This window comes from Mchenga conophoros, linkage group LG6 (assembly GCF_057382185.1).
Source record: "Mchenga conophoros isolate Kocher_MC1m ecotype Shallow Benthic linkage group LG6, M_conophoros_male_GT1.1, whole genome shotgun sequence".
NCBI lineage: Eukaryota > Metazoa > Chordata > Actinopteri > Cichliformes > Cichlidae > Mchenga > Mchenga conophoros.
Window position 1 is genome coordinate 31,333,429 of NC_140531.1, and position 27,963 is coordinate 31,361,391.

General features: G+C 38.2%; 1 protein-coding gene across 7 annotated transcripts; it reads left to right on the plus strand.

Annotated features, from left to right (window-relative positions):
* The first annotated feature begins 16 nt into the window (after positions 1-16).
* gne (glucosamine (UDP-N-acetyl)-2-epimerase/N-acetylmannosamine kinase) lies at positions 17-27,755 on the plus strand. 7 transcript variants are annotated; one of them, XM_085277385.1, is made up of 15 exons: positions 17-169; positions 13,567-13,590; positions 13,697-13,768; positions 14,006-14,154; positions 14,831-15,077; positions 15,575-15,782; positions 15,869-16,021; positions 16,128-16,340; positions 16,875-16,962; positions 18,714-18,924; positions 19,032-19,161; positions 19,248-19,469; positions 20,243-20,425; positions 22,652-22,768; positions 25,798-27,058. In XM_085277385.1, the coding sequence occupies exons 1-15, from the start codon at positions 167-169 to the stop codon at positions 26,031-26,033; spliced, it is 2,256 nt and encodes a 751-aa protein (XP_085133511.1). In that variant the 5' UTR covers positions 17-166; the 3' UTR covers positions 26,034-27,058. The 7 variants fall into 7 exon arrangements, with proteins under 7 accessions (XP_085133511.1, XP_085133514.1, XP_085133512.1 ...); XM_085277383.1 differs by lacking the exon at positions 17-169 and adding an exon at positions 7,092-7,263 and having other exon boundaries at positions 25,798-27,755; XM_085277388.1 differs by lacking the exon at positions 13,567-13,590 and having other exon boundaries at positions 17-179.
* The last annotated feature ends 208 nt before the right edge of the window (positions 27,756-27,963 follow it).

A 27,963-nucleotide genomic window follows, 5' to 3' on the forward strand; every position in this document is an offset into this window, starting at 1 on the left:
TCGTCGCGATTTGCTTCATGTTTGTGTTAGCTTGAAACCCCCTCGTGTGAGAGCACCAATGTACAGTACTGGGGACGTAATCACAGAAACCCAAAAGCGGAATAGAAAAAAAGTGTGGCCATCGATGGTTTTAGCGTGAGATGAGGACGGCGTTTCTGGAGGTTTCATGGTGAGTTTCTGTAAGTGGATTTCCACAGCAATCTGATTAAAATGATGGCTACACAGATGGAAACTTCACGGAACTTTAGTATAATTTCGCCAGCTAACCATAGCTAGCTTGGAGTGTCAGGCCACTCCGAAACGTTTGTTCACTTTTTGGGGATTGTCCGGATAAAGTGTCACTCACTCAAACTGGGAAACAGCGCCCTGTAAGGGGTGTGCTGGTGTTAGCAGCACTCTTAGCTCATTTACTATATTGATTTCTAACGTGCTAGCTAACCCTAGCATAAGTTTCTGGCTAAACCAGGCGACAGCCGCCCTCATTTAAAACAGTTAAACTTCCTTGAGACAGCTATTCGTTTGAACATAAGGCGAAAATAACAAATTAGTCCGATTGTACCCGCCCGAGCATGTCTTGAATTCTTTAAACATTATTTTACGTTTAGAAAAGTCCGAAGGCAATCATTTTAATCTTTATCTAGTCTAAAAATATTTCTGGTTGCAGAAGGATGACTTTCTGCAACTGAGTTCAGCGATACGTAGTGGTGATTAATTTTTAAATAGAAATCAGGGCAAGCACTTACAAACTGGCATTATGTAAGGGGCTGTTAAGTTAACGGTCAGTCACTGGGTGTCCCTGTACCCTCTGAGCTTTACTGGGCGTGTATATTTTTACTGACCTCCTGAAAACAACTGAAAAAAATTATAATGGTTAATGTTGGCATTTAGTGTGTTATGTTGCGCCGATCGCGCCGGCCACCTATAAAACATCCACACAAGAGCATTGATGTAATTTGAGCAGGTGGGTGTGGATGAAAGTTCCAGTTAGTAGTGTAACCACATCTGCAAGACACCAGTGGTAGAACCGCCCTAAAAAAGCTTGCTTTCTTAAAAACGACATTAGATGGCAGTGTGGTATTAATGTAACGTCTCAACTTGTCTGAACTGGATGACTTGAAGATTATGGTTGGTTGGATAGAATACTCTGTCCATTTTTTAGATGTCTGAATGTTGTGTGTAAGCCTTTACAGGACAAGTGAATGAATATCATAATTGTAAAGTAAAGATCCTACAATAATACAAAGAAGACAGCAGAAAACAACCCCAACAGTCATATGACCCTCTATGAGCAAGTCGGGGTTATGAATGAGTGATGTAAAGGTGAAATAAAAATACCAGAGTGTAATGGATTGAAAATTGTAATACTTTATAAAGTATTCCTGCATATATTCAAACAGGTGTGATTACATAGCAAACCAGTAAAGAAGGATGGAAGCAGGATGTGTGCACATTTCCTGATTTATTGCTTTGTTTGCTCAGAAAAAGTATGGGAATAGTTGCTGCATATTTAAGAGTCATTTATGATTGTGTTTTATGATGTAAGCTCCACCACCACTGTCCCACCCTTGTAGATAATTATAGTCAAGCAGTATTTACTCGGTCTTGTTTGAATGCTTCAATATGTTAAGACAGTGGTTCCCAAAATTTTTTGCTAGGCCTCCCCACACACACACCCTTCTTTAACAACAATTAAGCAGATAATTAAGCAATAAATTACAGGTAGTGCTAAAATAAACTACTAACTCTTTTGTGCTACGTCCACACCTACATGAGTATTTCTGAAAACGCAGCTGTTTCTATGCGTTTGGGTCTTTCGTCCACACGTAAACGGCGTTTCGAATCACTGAAAACTTTGATTTTTAAAAACTCCCTTTTTGTGTTTACGTGACGGACGAGGAATACAGAGTTCGTCACGCAAGGTCAAAGGTATGTGCCTTTTTTTCACGTCACGCTGTGCGCCACGTTATTGTTTACATGAGCTGAATTGCAGAATGACAGAGACAGAATACTGTTGCTGTTAATCTGACTATCTGCAGGTTTTACACGTTTACATATACACACGCAGTTACTGTCCCTCCATTTAGAAAGGCAGAGGCGTCACGGTGTAATTATTTTACGTGTAGTTGTGTTTTTTTCCTGTGTAATAATATTCAACATTGCTATCAATACATTTTTCAAAAAATGCCTCTCTGTGCAAAATAGGTTCAAAAACATAAACAGCTGTGGGATACTGTTTGTCCAGGATTTGAACCGGGGAAACAAATTGTGGCAGGATCAGCCTGATATTATTTGTATCCCATTGTAACTTTACTGTATAAAGAGCTAACATCTCCAACATGTCAGGAGTAGTTAGTCATTACAAGAAGTGTTTGTGAACTAAAAATCAAGAATGTAGGATACTGTTTGTTTGTGATTTGGAGAGCCCAGCGCGTGCTCGCGACGCAGGGAAAACCAATTCTGCAGGGGAGACCTACCTTGGCACTTGTGCAGGTGAAGCCGAATGGAATATGCTTCACCATATTTTCACCACCATATTTTCTAGTCTTTGGCTTGGAAGGAAGTTGGTTTGGAAACACATTTATCTACTGCATATATTTATATTCATCTCCTGCTTTGCGTTTGTGTGCAAGCCCCGTCAAAAGTCTGTCCATTATGCTAGCAGTGTTCAAGCGCTTTTAACCTCTGTGTTAAGAGGAGCTTAAAAAAAAGGTGTTGTGACGGTCTCCGGTATGAGGAAGATTTGGTGTGCGTTCTTTTGTATGTGTTTTTGTTCATGTGTGTAGGTGGGTCTGTGTGTTTTTAAAGAGCATGAAGAAAAGCGAGTAGAACAAGATCATCAGTGCTGACAGTTGGCCTGTGCTTTGATGCCACGTTTACTGCTGTAGAAAACGGATGTACTGATGATTTAGATGTTTAAAAATAATGTTAGTAAAAATTTTGTATCCAACATAACAGCTCTGGGTCCGTGGCTCTGTGCTTTACTGGCCCATGTATATTTTTACTGGCCTGCTGAAAACAGCTGAATAAATTATAACGTTTAAATATTAAAGCAGTTTAATTAATTTATTATTTGATTTTATAAGTGTGCATCTACATTGAAACTAATCTTGAAACAGTGGATGTGGTATAATCTGTCAGCAATTGGAGGATTTCTGGGCTGAAAGCTTCATGGACAGAGAAATAGAGAGCTACTGAGTGGGCTGTGGGCTGGAAATCTCTGTACAACACGTTCAAGTCTTTGCTGCACAGTGTAAAACTATGTCCACACAGGAAGACCCTTACATTCAGTTCTTGGTCAGCTTAATGGGAAAAAAATGCAGATTATCCATGATGCCCTTTTACTCTCCTGGTCTTACCTGGGAGCTGCTTTTGACTCTGTATTGCTATTTTTGTGTTATTTGTCAGTCAGCACACCTGATCTGTATAATTTGTATACCAGGATGTTCCAGCTGTATGCGGATGGTAATGTATTTGCATAGTTCTTAATAGAATTGACAGCTTGTTGAGGCAGTGCAAACCCTGATGTCAAATATTTAACTATCATGTGTCATAACCATTATACAGTACCATAAGTTTGGTAATGGTATTCTCAGTATTTCCTTTACATGGAAGTGTCACTAAGGTTACATCGTAGTTGTCTTTAAGGTCCTCAACTGTCATTTTGTCAGGCTTTATTTGCAGTTTTTATGAGCAGTGTGCAGGAGAGAAGCAATCATGTAACTACGTCTGGGCTTAGTTGTGACTGCTCCCTATTCTTTGGAAGACGGTGTGCTATGCTGGTTGACATTATACCATTGTGTTACATAGACTGGTAATACAAGAAAAGCCTAGACTGCAAATAAGGTGCTGTTGGCATTTTGGCAGCCATATTTAATAAATATTTGGTGTGGACTTTGGCCTATTTGTGTCTTTGCAAACATTTTAACTGCACAACAGAACTACAGAAACTGGGTACCTTTGAAAAGGAAAGCAGTTAGATCAACTTTTAAATTCAAAGATTACTGTCATGGATGAAGAGTGTTCTTCGTGTGGATTTCTTTGTGTTGCAACATATTTACTTAGGGCAAAGCAGGAAGTACTTCCCTCTGTGCTTTTTAATGAAGACTTTATATATCTGAATGAACATTTTAGCTGCTGTTGTTCCTATTTTTCAGTGTTCTGTCACTTTTTTCCCTGTAAATAGATAATTTTTCTAAGTTACCTTGAACTCCTATGCAAATTGAGTGAAGCAGGATCCTGCAGGTCCCTGAACTACTTAAATAAACAAAGTCCTACGGAGCCAGTGAGCACTATGACTCTCAATCCGGTATGGCAGAATGGAGTACGGTGCATCATATTTGTCTCCGTTTTAATTTGAACTCCTACAGTAATTCAGTCTTATGGGAGTAGGCGGCCACTTGGGACGGTTTTGACACATGATGTAACAGCTTGCACACACATTCCAAGTTCAACTGCAACTTTCCAAGGGTTTGTCTGTGCCAGTAAGTGGGTGTGTGCACTGGCATGCAACCAGTCTTTATCAGACAATAAAAATGCTTTAGAAGTCTTAAGAGTTGAAATAACACAAGATAAGAAAACTGAAATATTCTCTTACCTCATGAACACAGACCGTAACTCAGACAAGAGAGGCCTACAGTTCTTTAGTTGTTTGGGATTCTTTTGTGAGCTCTTGGATGAGTTGACAATAGACTCTTATTTTGATTGGCTGGCCACTCCTGGGAATGTTCACCACTGTTCCAGGTTTGCTCCATTTATGGAGAATGGCTCTCACCATGGCTTGTTGCCGTCCCAAAGTGTAAAAATGGCTTTGTAGCCCTTTTTACACTGATAAATGTCACTAACATTGTTCTTGAGTCTCTTTAGATCATAGCAGTAGCAGAATACGTTTTTTGGTATTATTTAGCACAGAAGATTTGACGTGATTTTCATCGGTGCAACACAACTCTGTTACTTAACCAAAAAAATCTATTTTCCTTACAAATGTAAAACATACTGTGAATAGGCATTGTCACCGTAAACAAATAATTGACCAAACACAAATTACTTTTTGTAGTTATATAAGTGATGTCTTGAATCAGTAGGTTAACAGTCAACAGCTCTTGAATGAGTTGACAATAGACTCTTATTTTGGTTGGCTGGTCCCTCCTGGGAATGTTCACCACTGTTTTATTTTTAATTTTATTTCAGAATATGTGCTTTCTTTGGTCAATATAATGGCAGTGAGAGATGTTTCAAAAAAGAAAAACCTGTTTAAGAAAGCAACTGAACAATGTGTTACACTTCCTTTTCTTTTAACGTGTTGTGTGAACTTGGGAAGCTTGTTGTATAGGTGGCATGTATATTAGCTGTTTAGCACTGCCTTTGCATATTATTGATTTTGCATAAAAAGAAAGTCCTGCTTCAATATTTATTGAAAAATACATTACATTCAGAATTATTTGTATTTATTGAATAGCATAAAGACCAATATATTTCAGAAATAAGCGGTTATCTCTTTGTACACCTAACATTTGGAGATGAGTTCACTGTTACATTCAGTGATTGATATGACTGGCTTTTGAACTGTACACAGATTTCAAGCTAGATTCTCCAACTCCTCTTTAGTGTGTTTTTTAAAGATACGTTCAAATTTTTGTATAAGACCACGCAGCTTTCAGCTTCACCTATTGATCTTCAGTCAGCTTGGGCCCAGGCAAAGCTGGATCCTTTACAAGTGGTATAATATTTGCGTGTTTGCATGCTAAAGTGTTAGCTGTTGATGCAAGGACGAGCTGTCAATTCAGTTTGATGCTGACAGCAGATCCTGATATTGTGATTTTTCACTACATAAACATATCTGTTTTCATTGCTTCCTTAAAGCCGTTTTAAGAGATGCAATGCATAGTGACGTTTCTGTCAGTTGTGAAATGTCCCTCATTCATGACTTTATTCAGACATCCCCACATAATTAAAAACTATAGTATGGTTGCCTCCTCTTATGATTCTCTCTCAAGTCTCATGCCCTATAGGGAGAATGGTCAAAACCTGTCTGAACATGAGAATTGCCTGAGTTGCACATGTCTGCTTACAAAAGGTTAATAATTAGACCCACCACTGAATGTAACCTTTCCCTACTGGTCAGTTACAAGTCGAGGTTGTATTTGTATCCAGCTATTTGACTTTGATAAATACTTTCAGCTTCATAGGAATAATAGCGTGCTGCTTTAAATGTGAATGTTGCATGTTTTTAGGCACATGGCCCAGCACTGATGACCGTTAATTATTCAGAGAGAGAGAAAAAGGATCGTTAGGGCTTAACGGTAAATTTCAATCTGTTTTTCTTCTTCTACTGACATAGGTAAGCTGTGACACAGACTAAAAGATTAGTTGTCAAATAATTTGTTAAACATAATGTTGTAGTCTTTTTTTTTTTTATTATTCTTTGTATTTTGAAAAAATATAGGTAAAAATATATTTGTAAAGTTAATGTTTATATGTATAAATTCAAAGTCAGTATTTGCAGTAGTGGTTATTGTATCAATATATTGTGCATAAATGTTTTCCTGTAACTATCCCTACTATGACCCCTTTAATCATTCATTTAAATTGACTTAATTAATGTAATTCAATTTAGTTTGTGCAGTTCAATTCAGTTTCATGCTGACAGCAGATTTGGTTTGATAATCACTGAATTAATTGGAGTAAAATTCTTGCACCTTTTAAATGTACAGTGGCAGCTAAACACTATTTAAAGCTGCTTTAATATTTTTTGAAATTATTAGTAAATCATTACTATGCGTTTTCATTTTAGTTTAACATTGCATAGATGTTTTTTTTTTCTTTCTTTTTTTTTAAACAGGGTCATGAAAAACAGCACTTAACAATTTCATGTCTATTACTGCAATAGGGAATTACTTTATTTTGTCATAATAACTAGAGGCATATGATATAGAGTATGAAGTGCCAAGCCTTTGTTCTTCATTGTTTGCTGTCACATACTCGGTGAATCATTGGCATTATTTCAATTGAACCCTACCCTCGTCTCCTGCTCCTCCCCCAGCTCTATGTCTGTGTCGCGCTACCTCTCTCACTTCCTTTCTCTCCTGCTGTGTGCTGGGTTGCGCATGCTCTCCCTTCATTCCTCAATGCGTCCATGATAACGGCAAAAACAAATCCTTGGATAATAAGAATATAATAATAACAATCAAAGATTGCTTTTTAGCCAAGAATCTGTAGAGGTGTGGCATGGATATGCATCTGGGTTCTGTGCAGATAAGTCCTCACGTAAGTCAGATGGGCCTTTTTGTCATTTAGCATGATACCATATATTTTTTTTTTTGTTCGTTTGTTTTAAATCATCATCTGATTATTGCTGCTCATTTTCTTTTCTCCCTTCTGTACGTTGAGCATCTCTGTCTGCCTCCTATTGCTGTGTCATTCCTGCCTTTGCGTTCTGCATGCATCCCTGCCCCCTCCCATACCTTAATGCTGGCTGCTGATGCTGTCTTGTGATGCTTGAGTGGAACCAACCGCATGCTGAATACAATTTAGGGTAAATTACAGGATTTACCCGTGTATGTAACACCAGAATTAATGTTGCTTTAACTAAATCACAGATATAACACTTGGCATGAATACTTGGTTGAAATTGGGTTGAAGAACATGGTGCACCACACTGCTGTGATAGCTGATTGAATTCTTAATAATTAAAGTGAGGGTGCCTTTTCCTGCAGCAAAGCCCTCATTCTAAACAAAACAAAACCAGCTTTTCTATTACTTAACGGTTAACAACAGACATCATCCACATTTCTTTCAAGGTACTTGATTTTGGAGGCAATGATGGAAAGCTACAAAATGCTACTGAAAACATACTATATTTGAAAGATGTAGTGGTCCAGGCCTGAAAGTGAAGCCAATGTGGATACACCTTATACCTGCTATTTTAGCAGAAGGAAGTGGATTGTGTAGAACGCTATACATGGAAAATAGCGCTACTACCCATTTGATTTGTGACCCCAGTAAACACTTTCAGTGGAGCTCAGTGGCTAGATTCATGGCTCTGTCCTTCAGGGTAGGACCATCTTATGATACTTCAGCTTCTCAGTCTCAAACCTTGATTGTCAGATGTGGTTTCAATAGACTAGCTGCAGTTATTTCTTCAAGGCCATGCTTAGCTTACTAGTTTCTCTTGTGTTATTTCCCAGAGGTGGGACCAAGTCATTGTTTTGCAAGTCTCAAGTAAGTCTCAAGTCTTTATCCTCAAGTCTCAAGTCAAGTCTCAAGTAATGTCAGGCAAGTCAGAGTCGAGTCTCAAGTCACTGGTGTAAAAGTCCGAGTCAAGTCACAAGTCTGAAACTTTGAATTTCAAGTCCTTTCGAGTCTTTAAAAAAAAAAAATGAAAAAATAATGTTGCAGTTATGCTAAATGTAAATATTAGACCATGTAATTTTTAAATCTGTGTTTTTCTCAACACATGACAAAATAGTGAACTTAGAAAATATACACAAATTGTGAAATTGCACCTCTTTAAAATGCAGCTCAATTAAACCTAGCTCCAAGAATAATTTTCACCGACAGTTCTGAGATAAGCTGCATGTTATTCTTGGATGCGGTTGTAGGACCGGCTTTAAAATCGCATGACAAAAATATCATACACATTAAAAAAAAACTGTATCACCAACGTAGCCTGGACAACATTTGCTAGTTAGATGAAGTCAGCTATCTCATCTTAGCATATTTATATGCATATTTATAATTATACGCTTCTTGGAGTGAGTGCATACACTCATGAAGTTTAGTAACTTCAGGTCACTGCAACAAGCCCAGGTACATTTTACCGCCGGATGGGTACAGGACCTTGAAATGCACCGTGTAGAAAGTAAAGACCATCGTACGTATCATAAGTTTACCAGTCTCACAAATCGTCGTCATAAATACACATTCGTTAACCGTTTATTAATAGGACCTTTGAGCTCAATGGTAATTAATTAGCAGTGGAAATAATTTCTGGTACCCATCACAGAAATGTAGCAGTGACAATAATACTGTATGCTGTAATCATACTGGGCAATTAGCAGAGGTGGGACCAAGTCATTGTTTTGCAAGTCTCAAGTAAGTCTCAAGTCTTTATCCTCAAGTCTCAAGTCAAGTCTCAAGTAATGTCAGGCAAGTCAGAGTCGAGTCTCAAGTCGCTGGTGTAAAAGTCCGAGTCAAGTCACAAGTCTGAAATTTTGAATTTCAAGTCCTTTCGAGTCTTTAAAAAAAACCCGAAAAAAAGCATGTTGCAGTTATATGCTAAATGTAAATATTAGACCATGTAATTTTTAAATCTGTGTTTTTCTCAACACATGACAAAATAGTGAACTTAGAAAATATACACAAATTGTGAAATTGCACCTCTTTAAAATGCAGCTCAATTAAACCTAGCTCCAAGAATAATTTTCACCGACAGTTCTGAGATAAGCTGCATGTCATTCTTGGATGCGGTTGTAGGACCGGCTTTAAAATCGCATGACAAAAATATCATACACATTAAAAAAAAACTGCATCACCAACGTAGCCTGGACAACATTTGCTAGTTAGATGAAGTCAGCTATCTCATCGTAGCATATTTATATGCATATTTATAATCATACGGTTCTTGGAGTGAGTGCATACACTCATGAAGTTTAGTAACTTCAGGTCACTGCAACAAGCCCAGGTACAGTTTACCGACGGATGGGTGCAGGACCTTGAAATGCACCGTGTAGAACGAAAGACCATCGTACGTATCATAAGTTTACCAGTCTCACAAATCGTCGTCATAAATACACATTCCTTAACCGTTTATTAATAGGACCTTTGAGCTCAACGGTAATTAATTAGCAGTGGAAATAATTTCTGGTAGCATCACAGAAATGTAGCAGTGACAATAATATTGTATGCTGTAATCGTACTGGGCAATTAGTGATACAAAAAACCTGTTTTATCCTGTGAATAAAAGTATATGTTTTTGTCAATGTACCATAATAACAGAAGCGAAACGCAATATTGTGTCAGGACAATTCACTATTTATGCACAATAAACAAAGGAGCATAGCGCCACAATTTCTGTTCAGCGCCAGACTTGCTTGTAACCTATATCACCAATTATGTTATGAAAATGACGCATTAACTACAACAGAAGACTTGCCTTTGTGGAAATGCTTGGAGCAGACTAACCTGTGAGCTGGAGGGTTCTGGGACGTTATATTTGGTCTTTGAATGGCTGCAATCCAGTCGCCTCTTTGTTACTTCGGAAACATGGCTCGAACAATTTCTCTTCAACGACGTAATCCGATAACAACCGATCTCTTTACCCGTCAGCTTCCCGTGGCTGTCATGCGACCGGCTATTGCAGTTAATAATACAACGGCTTCTTGACATTTTTGTGTTTCTTTTTATCGCTGTATAACTGATTTCAATTGAAAGGCTGTGTGCGCTAGTACCTCTTGCCACGAGTTCCCAGAATCCTTTGCGGTTCTACCCGTGAATGACGTCACATTTTCAATCTCTATATAATATGCATGTTAAATTTTATATTTGGGGTAAAATATCAAGTCTTTTCAAGTAAACCGGTTCAAGTCCAATTCAAGTCCCAAGTCATTGGTGTAAAAGTCCAATTCAAGTCCCAAGTCTTAGAACATTTTTTCAAGTCAAGTCTAAAGTCATAAAATTAATGACTCGAGTCTGACTCGAGTCCAAGTCATGTGACTCGAGTCCACACCTCTGTTATTTCCATTAAACTCAAAAGTTTGCAACAGAGGCAGCATAATGATAACAACACACTGACTATCTGTGAGTTGCTAGCTGTATGTTCTGTGGAAGAAATATTGGCTCAAGTTTTAGGATTTCTGCTTTAAAATGGTGTTCGCACCTGACAAGAGCAAGACTGTTGATTTAGAGCTATATGCTAACAAGTGAAATGTTTACATCTTTACCGTTGTACTCAAATGCCAAGGAAAAGAAAATGTTAAGCATCACTGCTTTAGTTACATTATTGTATAACGATAGACTAACTTGGTTGTAGTTTCATATTCAAATCTTTCTCAATTTCACGATTTATTTGCATTTTTATATGTAAACATAGGTTTAAATAATTTGAATAACATCTATTTATGATTTTATTTAGATTTAACACACTATATTGTATACACGATATAGTGTGTGTATACACTATACATTGCCCTTGGTGCTAAACAAATTTCCCCTTGTGGGACAATAAAGTACTGAATTGAATTCAAACTTGTTTTTTTTCTCTAATCTGTAACCATAACATTATTCTATAAGGCAGAGATCATAGAAATTGATAAAATTAAGAACAAATTTGACAGCTCGGAACTTTTACCCCTTATGTCCTTATGTAAATTGGTCTTATTTATCTTTAGTGACAAAGGAAGATGAATGTCAAGATTTGAACAGGCTCATCTTTTACTATTGTGTTTTTAGGTGTGTCATTTATGTGCCTATTGCATCCCTTAAATGACATCGTTCAGGTTGTTTCCTTAAGACTAGCAGGATCTGGAACTACCTGTTTAAGCAGCAGAAAGACACAGAGGATGTTTCTTAGACAGTACTACAAGGCAAGATCATCACAACCAGGGCATTTTACATTAGCAGTCAGGATAAACAGGCGCACAAAAGTGTTTAACCCAGGGTAACTTAACCCAAGCTAAAAGGAGTATTTCACAGGTCATATGACCTCCTCCACAAAAAACGATCCCTATGAGTGACAGCTGTTCTACAGAAGTTATCAAATGGTGATTGAAAATCTATAAAGAACAAATAAAAACCAGTGGGGCGAACGTGGTTGGGAAGCGTATCTGTAACCGGAAGGTCGCCGGTTCGATCCCCGGGCTCTCTGTCCTGGTCGTTTCATCCTTGGGCAAGACACTTTACCCTACCGCCTACTGGTGTTGGCCAGAGGGGCCGATAGCGCGATATGGCAGCCTCGCCTCTGTCAGTCTACCCCAGGGCAGCTGTAGCTACAACTGTAGCTTGCCTCCACCAGTGTGTGAATGTGAGAGTGAATGAATAGTGGCATTGTAAAGCGCTTTGGGTGCCTTGAAAAGTGCTATATAAATCCAATCATTATTATTATAAAATGCAACACTGGCAGAAGAAATTGCTGCATAAATCTAGTTATTTATCGTGCAGAGCAGTAAGATAAACATTTTAATTCCAGTTAATTAATGTATGGCCTAGCATATTTTCAGTGCTGCTTTTTATTTTTAAGGTGATGGCTACACATCACCTCTGAAATTGCTCTGAAATTTTAAACTGGATCCATTTAAAAACTTGAAGCTTACTGTCCCACAGTTTAATAAATGAGTCGATAAAAGTGATATCAATTTCAGTGATTGAACGGGCATTCTTAGTGTGGATTAGTAACTGTAATTCCTGCAGTTTAAAATAAAGTTGCATTTAAGAATGAATTTGTCAATAGGTGGTGATTTGTTGCTGCTGATCTCTAATCTTATAGCACAAAAAACCCGGGTTAACCATAAGCTTATCTGGATAAGCCAAAATCCTGATTCATAATAATGGCCTCTGGACTACCCCCCTGTTAATACTTATATTGTCTATGGCTGCATTTGTGTTGCAGTTGAACTACCTGGACACATTTTAGGGTTGGTCATTCTGAGTTGCAGAATTATGATTTAGATATGTTTTTACTATGTAGAAACTTGGACTAAATTCTATACGCCATCCAAATTGTTTGTCTTGTAGTTTTGTTAAGCTCTTTCACAGAACATCTCAAGCACATTATGGACAAACAGGGTTTTGAAACCTTCATCCATGCCACGGCTCCTCCTCCACCTTATCCTGGACTTTTTAAAAAAAGTATTTTTTGAGACATTTTTTGAGACTTTGTAATTTGACCAACTAAATGTAATACAAAGTTCTGGCTTATCCAGATAACTTTGTAGTAAAAAAAACAACAACACATTTTTGCACATGTCGAGGAGCGTGTCAGGCTACATTTCACTGTGTGTTATACTTGTATAACTATGCATGTGACAAATAAAGAACCTTGAATATTATATGTTACCAGCATTAGTGATATACCTCATTTGCCTAAATATATAGACAGACTGGTAAAACACAACTGATATGGTTTCTTCCTTGCAGCAAATGGAAGCAATATTGTCTAGTGAATAAACAGAGCTATCATCATGTTGGAGGAGCTATAAATCCTTTAAAATGACATATTGCAGGATCTGGTATTTATTCAGAATAATGGGTGAATGGAAGAGGAGCAATAAATTTTTTCTCACAGAAGACAGTAGGACAGTTTACATTTAAAAAGTACTATAAATTATGTCTTTGCCAATCCAAAGTTCTCGCATACGTCTTTCTGTGTTTCTGTTAAGCTGAAAGTGTTATTAGCTGCATAGCTGGTGCTACAGGTTTTCTTACGTCACATTACTAGGTGCGTCACTTTGGCCTTGTAAAGTAAAGCACTGTTGTAGAGCATGTTTTCTGTCGGGTAAATAATGTGTTAGCGTGTGTTCTTCATGTTAAATATGAATCATTTTTAGTGTAGTTTTGTTTATTTTCATGCTTCAGCCTCTGAATATTTGGAAGGCCCAAGTGAGTATGATCTGTGGGTGTTGTGTATAAAGAAAATAATGTATAAGATAATGTTTTACACATTTTTATTTTGATCTTACCTACAGCATTTTTATTTTTCCCCCAGGAGCAGTATTTTCTGAGAATGCAAAGGAACAAAGAGAAGAAATCAATGGAAAAGATGGGAGAGTCAAATCAGGTATGATTTTATGTCTTGGCTCAATTAAAAAAAAAATGTATATAGTTGTTGTGAAGCAGATGCATATGTAGTATATAGTTGAAATTCAAGGATGTGTGGAGATGATAATATTCCTTCAGACCTCAGTGAAATAACTGAGAGACGTATTTCTTTGTTTTGCATACTAAATTAAAATGACAAAAACTGTCTGTGTGTGTCTTTGTGTGCGTGTGGTGGTTACACTGTTTTCTGGTTTAGTGTAAGAGGAAACTGAGGGTGTGTGTGGCAACATGCAACAGAGCAGATTATTCCAAGCTGGCCCCCATCATGTCTGGGATCAAATCCCACCCAGAAGACTTTGAACTGGAAGTTGTGGTGCTTGGTTCACATCTCATTGATGACTACGGGTAAGACGACCCAACTTTTTTCCTTTGCAAATGCCACTTTTTCTTTTCTTTTTCACTTGTGGACCTTCAGAAGATGCTCACAAAATAGCCAACAACATTTTGTTTGCTCGGTGACCTGTAAAATAAATGAAGAGTTGAAGGACACCAGTGCATCCAAACCACATAACTGATTTACTAGGAGTAAAATTACATAGCAACTCATGGGGTTTGGTTGCTGAGGAAAAGATTACAGTTGTGGAGTGACGGCAAAAAAACATTGATATCAATAGTGAGTTTGAGATTTGAGAGATTTGTGATATTTATCCAGTTTTGGTGTCTAACGGATGGGATTCGAACATTTGTAAAGGAGTCAAACAACTGCACAGACAGTATAACAATGGTCTGCATGTTTTAAGCAAGACCGAGTATATAAGCCTAGAATATTCATAGAGACATGTCATATTTTCCATACTCACTCAATATTTGTGTGCAAAAGATAACTCCGATAACTTGGTCAGCATTTAAAATTTGAATCTCACATTGCCAAGTTCCAAAAATAAGCTTCCAGTCTTTTTTCTTTCTTTCTTGCATCTCAAAAACATTGCAAAAATGAAACCTTTTGTTGCCATCCCATGATTTGGAACTTTCAGTATACATTGTGCTGTTTGCAACTTACCGAAGTGTTTTGTTTTTGCAGGAACACTTTTCGGATGATTGAGCAGGACGACTTTGACATTGGCTCGAAGCTCCACACTATTGTGAGAGGAGAGGACGAGGCTGCCATGGTGGAAAGCGTTGGGCTGGCACTTGTAAAACTCCCTGATGTTATACAGAGACTGAAACCTGACATCCTGGTCGTACACGGTGATCGTTTCGATGCTCTCGCTTTGGCTACTGCTGCAGCATTAATGAATATTAGAATACTTCACCTGGAGGGAGGAGAGGTGAGGAAACCCAGTTGAACAGTTTCTCCTTCATTAGAGGCAATTACATTTCTTGAAAGCAGCACACAATGAAAAGAAAATTAAAATATGGGGGCAATATTGCATCATAAGTACTTAGATTTTTTTTATGCATTCTGCCAGTGCAGAATCTTTTCTTCTTTTTGTTTTACCCCTCAGCTGTAAAAGGCTGATGGGCTGGGCAGGTGGACAGCTTGGACACCCAACTATGTCATAACAGTATCTCAAAAGTTGTCACCTAGAGTTTTCTAATTCATACAATAGGTGCATCTTCAAAAACATGCCAGAGGAGTTTGAATTTTGGTGACCTTGACCTTGAGATCAAGTTCAGCGGTCAGGTTTTCTGAAAATCTTGTGATAACAAAAGAAGGGAGTCACCTAGAATTTAAAACATAGGGGACACTAGCTACTGGAGGATGGGGGTGGTTACATCAGTATTATTATTATTTTTTAACTCTATCCTGTGCTGCTTGTTCCAGGTTAGTGGTACAATTGATGACTCAATCCGCCATGCTATCAGTAAACTGGCCCATTACCACGCCTGCTGCACACGGATGGCAGAGCAGCACCTCATAGCTATGTGTGAGGACCACTCTCGTATCCTCCTTGCTGGCTGCCCTTCATATGACAAGCTGCTATTGTCTCATCACAGAGAGGACTACATGGATATCATCAAAAGCTGGTTGGGTATGCAGAAATATATTCACAGGACAAAATTATTTAATGAGAAATAAGTCTACGTTTGTATTTTATGTGATATTTGCATCTTGCAGATGACAAGGTCCAGGAAGGTGACTATATTGTAGCATTGCAGCACCCGGTCACGACGAACATCCAGCACTCTATTAAAATCTATGGGCTGATGCTGGATGCGTTGATTTCCTTCAACAAGAAGACTCTCATCCTCTTTCCCAACATTGATGCCGGTTAGCTCCACCTGTGCTTACTGTTTTTAAAGTCCTCTTTTCAATAAGGTTTGGACACTCAAACAAAAGTTGAGAAAAATAACATAAGCATTTCTCCTATAAACAGGAAGTAAGGAGATGGTACGTGTTATGCGAAGAAAGGGGATTGAGCAACACCCAAACTTCCGAGCAGTGAAGCACATTCCTTTTGAGCAGTTCATCCAGCTTGTGTCACATGCTGGCTGCATGATTGGAAACAGCAGCTGCGGGGTACGAGAGGCTGGGGCCTTTGGCACACCTGTCATTAACCTGGGAACAAGACAAACAGGCAGAGAAACAGGTAGGTGTAACAAGAATGTCAATTGCCCTGAGCTTATCTCATACAAAGCTTCACAGGAGCTAAACAAAGGCGCAACGTTTTCTTCTTCTTTTTTTTTAAGTCACGCAATATCAAGAGGAAAAGGTGAAAACAAGTTACAGCGGGAATGATTATCCCATCATGAACTTTCTCATACTATTCCCATAATATCCGCTATCAATCCCATCTCCAGGAGACAAACACCCAGCACTATTAGTAGACAGTCAGGTCATCATAGTCCAAAAGACTCCACTGAGACTCATGTTTTATTTATTTTTTTAGTATATGTTAATGATTGAGTAATATAATGTCAGTATGTGTGGTATAGCTGGAAAGAATCATTTACTGGGACATGAATTAATTGTCCTTGAACATTTAAAGGTTTGAGGCTGCTGGAAGACAAAATAGTACAAAAACATCAAGGTTATTTTCCTCAACCTGCCAAGCTGTATTGTTCTGCTAAATCTGTCTCAGGTTGTTTTTCTTATTAACTTGAGGACATTTTTTTTCTCCCAGGTGAAAATGTTTTACATGTCAGAGATGCCGACACTCACAATAAAATCTACCATGCTCTGGAGCTGCAGTTTGGAAAGAGATACCCCTGGTATGGCCAGTGTACAATCTTCATTTGTCCCCTGGGTGTTTGACCAAATTTTTAACTGTGTATTTTCATTTGCCAAGCCTTCTTTCAATGAAGGAACTGCTGTATATTTTCAGTAACTTTACTTACAGTGCCAGTTAAAGTCCTGTTGAACAGGATTTCAAAAATATGTTGGAAATTACAGTCTGTCAATATCAGTTTGTCACATTCAAGTTGTGTGACCTGTTTTTCCTCTGCCAGCCAGTACTTACTTTTTGCATATCTATCAAATGAGTCAGTTGATGAATTGTCTTTGTTAAAGCCCTTTAAGATATTAGAAGTAGCAGGAAATGGCAAGATGTATATTAGGGCTGCCACGATTAGTCGACTAGTCACGATTACGTCGACTATCAAAATCGTCGACGACTAATTTAATAGTCGACGCGTCGTTTGAAGCTTTGTAAGATCCCAAAAGACGCAGGAATAAGTAGTAGGATTTAAGAGTGTAATAACGGACTGAAACAGAAGATGGCAGCACTGCATGTACAAGGATGCCAGCTGCCGTTAAACCCCGAAGAAGAAGAAGCTGTGTCCCAGAATTCATAGCGCAGCCCAGCTCAGTTTCCAACAATGGCGGCAGCTAGTTAGTTTTAATATTACTCTTATTATTCTTTCTGGGTCACAAAATAAACGTTTAACATATTTTCAGGCGAGAATGTAGCTGTGTAAACCTCAAATATCTGCTCAGTTTATCAGGACACCACATATTTTCAAAAGCGCTCCGACGTTTTCAGAGACGTCTGTTACCCACTAGCTCGATAGCGAGCCGGGGGCAAGGCTCACTAGAGCCGTGAGAACACCGGACTCCTGGCAAATCGTTTTCAAACCCACCGCTGTCTTTCGCTACTCAGGTTAAACATGATATATAAGTCACTTAGATAACTTAACAATGTTATTGTTTGGCTTTTTTTTAGTATTTTATTTGTTCCTGAGTAAATCGGTTTGGCTGAGATTAAAGTTATAGTTTTTACACAGCTAAATAAACATCAAGCAGACAGCTGATTATCAGAAGTGTGAGATGCTGGAGAATATACTCCGGTGTCCTGTTATATTTTAGATAGCAAGGAGTTTATTAAACTTCACCGAAACAATCTGCAAATTTCATTAAAATTTAATAAACTATCATCTTGTCTTTATTTTTAGTTAGCACAGACCTTAAACACTTAAAGCTGTAAGCTAATGATAGTTATATTAGAGCAGATGCTGCTGGTGCAATAAGCTGTACGTTTTACGTCCAATGGATGATGATCTGATTAGTCGACTAATCGCAAAAATAATCGGTGACTAGTCGACTATCCAAATAATCGTTTGTGGCAGCCCTAATGTATATCCTATGGTATGTTTAACATAACACGTTTTGTACAGAATCAGGTCAGGCTCATTAACCAACAATAGACATGCAGGTGAATGTTATATACGTCTGTGATTATTGTGTGCAGTCTTAGAAAGAAGAAAACTGTGTTACTTTACCAAACTGTTCGTCTATAAGGCAGATTTTATCCAAATTATTTTTAAAAAATGGGTTATGGCAGAGTCACTGTCTGTGACATAATTTAAAAAAAAGGTTTGAGAATCAGGAGAAGGTAATAATGTAACAATGGGTTGCACTGAACTGTATTTGGAGTCAAAACAAAATTTTAAAAAATGTTTATATTAGCAAATATGCAAATATGCAAACACGCAAATATGTTTGTTTGTTTGTTTGTTTAAATCAGTTCTAAGATTTATGGTGATGGCAACGCAGTGCCTCGTATTCTCAAGTTTCTCCGTTCTATTGACCTGGACGAGCCTCTCCAAAAGACCTTCTGCTTCCCTCCTGTGAAAGATCCGATTTCCCAGGACATTGATCATATCCTAGAGACACAAAGTGCTTTGGCCGTCGACCTGGGAGGGACCAACCTCAGAGTGGCCATTGTCTGCATGAGGGTAGGCTGGATGAACACTAAACTTTAAATGTTTTTTTAAATGTTTCTTCATTTTCACTTTCAAAAGCTTTTGTCTGTTCTGCTGTTTTGTTTTTTAAACTTTTCCAGGGCACCATAGTGAAGAAATACAGCCAGCCCAATCCAAAGACTTTCGAGGCCAGAATGGAACTCATATTAAAGATGTGCAATGATGCCATGCGGGATGCTGTGGGCCTTAACTGTAGAATACTTGGTGTCGGTATGAAAACACACTAATACTAAAACACATTTACACATAGGAAAAAAACCCAGCACAACAATTTCAGATTTATTTCTGCTCTTTAGGAGTGTCCACTGGTGGGCGTGTAAACCCCCAAGATGGTGTGGTCCTTCACTCCACAAAGCTGATTCAGGAGTGGTCTTCTGTGGACCTAAGAACGCCCATATCAGATGCTTTACACCTACCCGTCTGGGTTGACAATGATGGCAACTGTGCTGCACTGGCAGAGAGGAAGTTTGGTCACGGCAAAGGAGTGGAGAACTTTGTCACAGTCATCACAGGAACAGGTGAGAAGTTTTTGTTTTTTAAAGTTTTTCAGATGAGGATCTTCATCTATTTGCTTGATAACTAGTGGTGCAGATGAACGTGCTTGAGCCACGCTATGATATCCCGTTCGCGTCCACTTTAGTGGCAAGATCGTTCCAAGCATGTATGAGCAGGAAAAGATTTAAGTTGTGGCTGAACTGTCCCAGGCATCTTCTGTTGCCCTAACTACTACAAATGGGTGGACCTCCAGGGCAACGGAAAGCAACGTTGACAGCTCATTATATCACAGCGGAGTGCGATATAATGAGTGGTATGGTGTATTATTGTAGGGTCTACCTTGCAATATAAAGCGCCTTGAGCTGACTGTTGCTGTGATTTGGCGCTTTATAAATAAAATTGAATTGAATTGAGTGGTAGATACAAAGCCCTATACTGCCCTATATTGTACCATAATTTTTTTTTAAATATTTGTGTGGAATGAGTCTTGAGGTGAATGTTTTTAACAGGCAAAAAATACTTCAATAAGTAAATGTTAAATTTTTGTCTTTTTTCTTTTTTTGCTAATCCGAAAATTGATCCGATCCGTGACTTTAAACCGTGATCCGATCCGAACCATGAGATTTTTGATCTGTTGCACCACTAATGATAACTGTGAGACCTGTATGAATTCAAACAAACTGCGATGATGATTTTTACAGCTGAAATAATATTTACTGCCTTATTCTTTTTGTAAATTACATCGTCTGGTTATTTAAGTCTCAGGAAGTAAAAAATATTTTGACTCTGTGTGCAGGTATTGGAGGAGGAATTATCCATCACAATGAGTTGGTCCATGGTAGTACCTTCTGTGCTGCTGAGCTGGGTCACATCATGGTTTCCCTGGAAGGCCCAGAGTGTATGTGTGGCAGCCGTGGCTGTATAGAGGCCTATGCATCTGGGATGGCCCTTCAGAGAGAGGCCAAAAAACTGCATGATGGTGAGAGATTTTTTTTGTTTTTTTTAATAGTGGATATTGGCTATGCGCTTACCAACACTTGGCTTTAGAAACCTTTGAAAATGTAAAAATTGAAATCTCTCCACAAAAACATAAACACAAAATAAATCTTTATCCAGCAGATAATCTTTTACAAGTTTTCTTACGATACCAGAGCAACAGAAAGTGCAACTAAATTTTACACCATCAACTTTTTTTTTTATAATAGAGCATTGGCAGGATCGCCTCTAACGAAATGAAAATACTTTGTCAGTGTCGTCAGGAGCAGGGTTCATATCCATGTTGCTTGTATGCTGCTGTCATGATGACAGACTATCCAAGAGTAGGGATGGGTATCGTTTAGGTTTTATCCGATACCGGTGCTAAATCGGTACTTTTGAAACGGTGCCGGTGCTCAAACCGGTGCTTAAAGAATGGAGAACAGAAAATTGGTCCAAAAACCTCTCATGTTTAGCTGGTTTTTTGTAGAAAGATAACAATGTTAGCCTTTTCTGCAGCTATGGGGCATATATGGTATCACTCTTGGCTGGAAGCAGTGCTTAAACAATGGAAAAAACACAAACTTTGTCCAAAAACCTCTCATGTTTAGCTGTTTTCCACTTTTTCTTTGGTCATTTTAGCCTTTTTGGCCAGGGTGAAGGGAGTATCTGCCATCAAACAAGAAGACAGCCGCATGTAGCTATGATGATGTTTGCTAGTTCACCTTACATGCATTAATATAATAACGTGGTTAGCCTACTCAACGTAAATTACACACGAACAACGTTAAGCTACTCACGCAGAGAAGAACGGCTGCTGCTGCCATCATCATCCTCATCATTTCTGCTACACTGGCAGGGCTAGGGGCCAGGACTCTCCTCTTCGGGTTTTTGGGGGATGTTGCTAAATCCGGGTCCAATAACAGGCAACCCACCCGCAGTAGATGTGCTCGGTGTGAGGTCTCGCAGCAAGCTATCAAATACTGTGCATTTCTCGGCTTTTAAAAAAAAAAACGCTATACGTCGCCAGGTGTTTCATCGGATTCGAGGTGTTACCTCCTTTGACAGTATCACCTTAAAGCACTAGTTGCAGGTTGATGAGTTTGCATCTTTTGCTGTGAAGTACAGCCAGACTTTGACCGCTTCGCTTTGGGCATTTTTAATCTGTAGCTCTGCTCTAAAAGAACGTACGTACCTGGCCCCGCCTACTATCCTCGCAAAGGTAAAATGATTGGCTAGAAGTGTATCACAGCTGAGGAAAAAAAGCACCGAAATAAAGCACCGAAATGTGCGCTGCTTTTCTGTCTGGTTACTACCGTTTATGTCAGAACCGGTGCCATCATGGCACCGGACACCGGTACCCATCCCTAATCAAGAGTGTGAATGTATTGACACTAAGTGGTAGCAGCAGCAATCAGCATTATAGTGCAATAGTACTGAAACAGCATAAGTTCAATGTAAGCACAGAAGTAGCCTAAGTAGTGTTTACCCAGGAAATTTTAAGCAGATGCTAACACATGGCTCCTTCTTTGAGTGATAGAGATTTAACCTGCATTGATAGATGGAGTGGTCAACCTTTTATCCCCAATCATGTTTCTGACCTGTTGCCAGTTAATATTAGTATAATTAGTTCCCAACTTTTGAGATGCGTTGCTGGCATCAAATTCAAAATGAGCAAATATTTTTCATTAAATAGTAAAGTGACTCTGTTAAAATGTTTGATACGATTTTATATCTTCTGTTTTGAGTAAAATGTGGGTTTATGGGTTTGGGAAAGTGTTGTATTCTGTTTTTATTTACATTTTACACAGAAGGCCGGGGTGGGATTTTTTGTTTGTTTGTTTGTTTGTTTTTAAATTGGGGCATGTATTTTCTTGATGGGGTAGAGAAAATTGTACCTCAACTCTTATGGTTTTATGTTGTATTCTATAATCTTTTTAAACAAATATATATTTATTGAGTTTTTGTTTAGCAACTCAGTCATCCATCACATGATAATCTGGTAAACAGTGAGATTGGTATTATTTAGATAAAACTGTATCCTGCAATGCTAGTTCCTGTTTCTTAAGCTGTAAAGTCAGTTTAAATCCAGCACAGGAATGAACGACGTCAGGAAGTAATTAAGCATAACCCTTCTTGTTGTATGTTTCAAGTGGCTTCATTCCATTTATCATTATCCATGTTCATTATCCATGTGTTTTTTGTTTGTTTGTGTGTTTGTTTTTTACAGAGGATCTGTTGAAGGTGGAGGGGATGGATATGAAACTCTCAGAGCCAATCACTGCTGCACATCTTATCAGTGCAGCCAAAATGGGAAACTCCAAAGCCGACGCTGTTCTGACCAAGGGTTAGTTCACAAAGGACACAGAGAAAATAGTAGAGAATAGTAGGTTCACCTAGCTTGAAAATGGGGTTGACAATATTTCTACCTCAGCAGTGGTCTAAATTAGAGATGGCACGATACCACTTTTTTATGTCTGATACCGATATCATAAATTTGGATATCTGCCGATACCGATATGAATCCGATATAGTGTTTTTTAATCAATAAAACTCTTTTTTTTTTAATATCTTGCTGCATTTTGTATAAGTTCATACTCAAGTTTAAATAAACAACAACACTAAAGCTATTCTGTTATACCTGTATGTAAAAAATACACTGCACCCAAAATATTTCATAGTTCAGTAATACTGATCAATCTAATAAACTTAAACCTACTCAATCCTTACTATTCTGGTATTTTAAAGAGTACTTAGCAGAAATATTAAGCAACCTAACTAACAGGGTTGCAAACTCCCAGCGAAAAAAAAATAGGGAACCACCCCCCACCCTCCACCTCATGATTCTTAATCGACGTAATCAACTTTAATTTGATGCAGGTTGGAAAAAAATGCACAGAAATAAATTATTTTTCAAGAATAATTAAATAGATTCAACATCTTCCTTCAACAGAATTGCAGACTGCACAGATGGTATCTTCCCAAAGGAAAAAGCACTATAGCTTACTAGGGTATATTAGACTTAACAGTTACTATATACAGTAATGGACTTCTTACATCAGATTAAAACTTTGGGTGTAAGATTCAGATAATTATTTATTAAAAGCTAGACATTTTAAATGAGAATAAGAAAGAAAAGTATGTCTTTGTGCCCCCTTTTCCCTGTGAATGCCATATAGAGATTGACAGACCACGTGATTTTCGCGCATTGCATGCCGGGAACTCGTGGCAAAACAATCCAAGTACCGCATCAAATGCAAGCATTTGCAGCACCGCAAAACGTTCATTTTCCGGTTCCAATAAATTCTTGCTTTTTCTTTGCCCCCCCAAAAAAGGAATGTACAAAACGAAGGAGAACAATGCCGGTCCGTACAAATACAGACTCGACGAAAAGACAAAGAAAAGATACGAGGAAAAAATCAAAGGAGTGAAAGGGTCAGACCCTTACGAGCACACAGAGTGGACAAAAGACGTTAGCGTGCTGCCCAACTTTCACCACGCTCAGATTTATAATTATACGCTTCTTGGAGTGAGTGCATACACTCATGAAGTTTAGTAACTTCAGGTCACTGCAACAAGCCCAGGTACAGTTTACTGACGGATGGGTGCAGGACCTTGAAATGCACCGTGTAGAAAGTAAAGACCATCGTACGTATCATAAGTTTACCAGTCTCACAAATCGTCTTCATAAATACACATTCATTAACCGTTTATTAATAGGACCTTTGAGCTCAACGGTAATTAATTAGTAGTGGAAATAATTTCTGGTACCCATCACAGAAATGTAGCAGTGACAATAATACTGTATGCTGTAATCGTACTGGGCAATTAGTGATACAAAAAACCTGTTTTATCCTGTGAATAAAAGTATATGTTTTTGTCAATGTACCATAATAACAGAAGCGAAACGCAATATTGTGTCAGGACAATTCACTATTTATGCACAATAAACAAAGGAGCATAGCGCGACCATTTCTGTTCAGCGCCAGACTTGCTTGTAACCTATATCACCAATTATGTTAAGAAAATGACGCATTAACTACAACAGAAGACTGACCTTTGTGGGAATGCTTGGAGCAGACTAACATGTGAGCTGGAGTGTTCTGGGACGTTATATTTTGTCTTTGAATGGATGCAATCCAGGCCATCCATCGCCTCTTTGTTACTTCGGAAACATGGCTCGAACAATTTCTCTTCAACGACATAATCCGATAACAACCGATCTCTTTACCCGTCGGCTTCCCGTGACTGTCATGCGACCGGCTATTGCAGTTAATAATACAACAGCTTCTTGCCATTTTTGTGTTTCATTTTATCGCTGTATAACTGATTTCAATTGAAAGCCTGCATGCGCTAGTACCTCTTGCCACGAGTTCCCAGAATTCTTTGCGGTTTTACCCCTGAATGACGTCACATTTTCAATCTCTATCGGCCCCCCTGGCTAAACTTTGCTAGATCCGCCCCTGCACAGTTACCAGCCGTCAGCTACGTAGAAAAAGATCCTGGTCTAGAAAGTAATATTAAATAAATTCTAACAGCAGCTTATCAAGCTTAAACGTGCTGCTGTTGTTCAACCACTGGTTTCCTCTTTCTGGTGCAAAGTGGGCCAAAAACAAAGAAGAGAGACGGACTCGCGACAGAAAAGCCGATCAGCTGATCATTAAGCAGTTTCATGATTGAAGTAGCAACAGGAGAGGGAGAGAGAAGAGGCAGTTGCTCCATATATCAGTTGTTAAGCTTAATGTGGGAATGCTTTACAAACATTCAGAGATGAACTTACACACTTGCTTTGCTTCTCTCTGGGATCACAGATGAAATGCTGGTTGAGGCTACAAATACACACAGCCGCTCTATCATGTGAGCACACTGCTCCGACGTGCTACGGTTATGGGCCGAGTTACGCCATGTCGCCAAGTTTTGTGAGGTGTTTTTTTTAATATTTAATGGATCGGATTACATTTTTTTATTTCTCTCCGATATCCGATCCAGTAATTTACGTCCGTATCGGACCGATACGTAATATTGGATCGGTCCATCTCTAGTCTAAATCTGATTTATTTTCACATGTACACAACAGCCTGAATTTAACTTAAGAGTCAATACTATAAATAAATTACTCGTGGACATATTACTGGGCATCTTACATTTACAGTAGGCATTATTTGAGTAGGAGTTTTTCTGTGGGGTTAACACAGCCGTGTGTTACCGTTTATAACACACCCCTTTTGTTATATGAAAGAAATCTCAAAACCTGGCATACACGTGGAAACAGATGGAAATAGGCAGCCTGTTATTTAGATTATGTGGTAATGTTTTAAAAGATATATTTAAAAAAAGATAAAATATAACTTCCTTATGTGTTCTTACCCTTTTTAGCCGCCACTGCACTGGGTGTGGGCATCATCAACATCCTCCACATAGTCAACCCTTCACAGGTGATTCTGTCTGGAGTCTTGGCCTCTTACTACCAGGCGCCAGTGCAGCATGTCATCTCGCAGAGAGCGCTCTTCTCTGTCCAAAACATCAAGGTTGTAACATCAGACTTGGAAGAACCAGCTTTACTTGGAGCAGCCAGCATGGTGTTAGACTATGCAACCAGAAGAATATATTAAAGAACAAAATCATTAAAACCTGCAAGGCAGTTTTGTCCCTGTGGTCTAACAAACATACAAGTACAGTTATTATTTTCCAAAGTTGAAGTCTGTTAGTCGGATTAAAATCCGGAAACACATGTGAAGTGGGAGTGGGTCTAGTGCATGGGCCAGAAATCCTAATTCTCTTTTGTACAGTGCCTATAGTATCGAGGTTGAATTAATCTCCAAAACTTATCTGTACAAGCTAGAACCTTCCTTCTGTGCTTGTGGTGTGGATGGATGGAATAGTCTATTTATAGAAACCTTGTGACCAAATTATAGCTGAATCTTGCTTCTGTTGCTTTCTTTCTATTGTAACTTTAGTTTTCTATCAATTTTGTGCGGATGTTGCATTTCCAATTGTATGGAACATACACAATTTACATTTTTAGTTTTTTTGTGTGTGTGTTGTTGTTGTTGTTCTTCTTCTTCTTTTTTATGAATGAAATAATCTAAAATGGTATTAAGTAACTTTAAATATACACCAATCTGTCACAACATTAAAACTACAACTCACTTACATGAAGAATACCCAACAATGTGGTAGTAGTCCCCAACAGCAGCACCAGCCTTGCCTTACTATAAAGATTCAACCCACAAGACCTTTGCCCCATTTAGAGGACAAGTGGGACATGCAGAGTACTAGGCAGGTGGTTTTAATGTTGTCGGTGTTTGGTGTATAATAAACATGATTAAAACTGCTTTGGATCTATGGATGCTATAGTATGATAAGAGGTTGGGGGGGTTGTTTGTTTGTTTGTTTTGTTTAAGTTTTTCCCAGGCTTGTTATGAAGATGTTATTCTTCTGAAGATGTACAACATGGTTTTTATGTACACCTTTATACTGCATTGCACAATACATGCTATTTGTAAGTTTTAAATACATTTCTGTGGATGTTTGTTTAATATTCATCGAGAAAATACGTTTTAGACAATTGTAAGAAAAAGACTGAAGTTAATTAAGTATTTATTATTCAACTTTTTAGTTAGTGTCCAAAGAAAAATTGAAACTGCATAGCAGTTCAAACATTTTTTCTTTGCATCTTTGAAATGTTACAGTGAGTATACATCTAAGGTGTCATTTGACCAGATTAAAATATTTACTGTTTAGAAGGCAAAACACCTATCAATTTTTTCTTTCTTTTTTTTGTTTTTAATTAATTTTCAAATTTTGATGTCTTCAGTTTTGTTTTAAAACTTATAAATGTTTAATTTATGCATTAAACATGCATTGAGGTCTTTATGAGGTTTTCACCTGAAATGCTTTTCCAGTGGACCTGAAGGAATTCCTACAAATGTTGAGCACTCGATAGTGGCTCCTCTCCTATCTGTTGACCAGATCAGTTTTAATATTAACGAACAAACACTGAACACTTTACGCCGATTCATCTGCTTGTTAACGCAAATATCTAATCACGTCACAAAGCTCAGAACTTAAACTTGTTTCATGAACACGCCAGTGTAGTCAAAAAAAACCTCCAAAGTCACCAGATCTCAATCCAACGCAGCACCTTTGGGATGTGGTGGAAGGGGAAGACTGGCTTCATGGATGTCTAGCTGACAAATCTGCAGCAACTGCGTGTGGCTATCAACATGGACCAAGATGTTTATTTTATCTTGTTGAATCTGTGCTAGCAACAGTTAAGCCAGTTTTGAATCTAAAAGGCTGTTGATATTTGTGTAATAAAGAACTTTTAATTACCACCGTTTGCAAGTTTCACTGCCGAGAATATGAGGCTGTTTTTTTTACACCTTTGTTCTTTTTGCTCATTGATGAAATCAATGACTGAAAAAGCAAGAATTAATAAGTCAAAAAAAGCCAATGGTGATAACTTCTAACAAGTTAGGTCCAATGACAAATATAAAGATGAATTGCACTAAAAATGTATGCAAAATTCTGCCAGGTAGT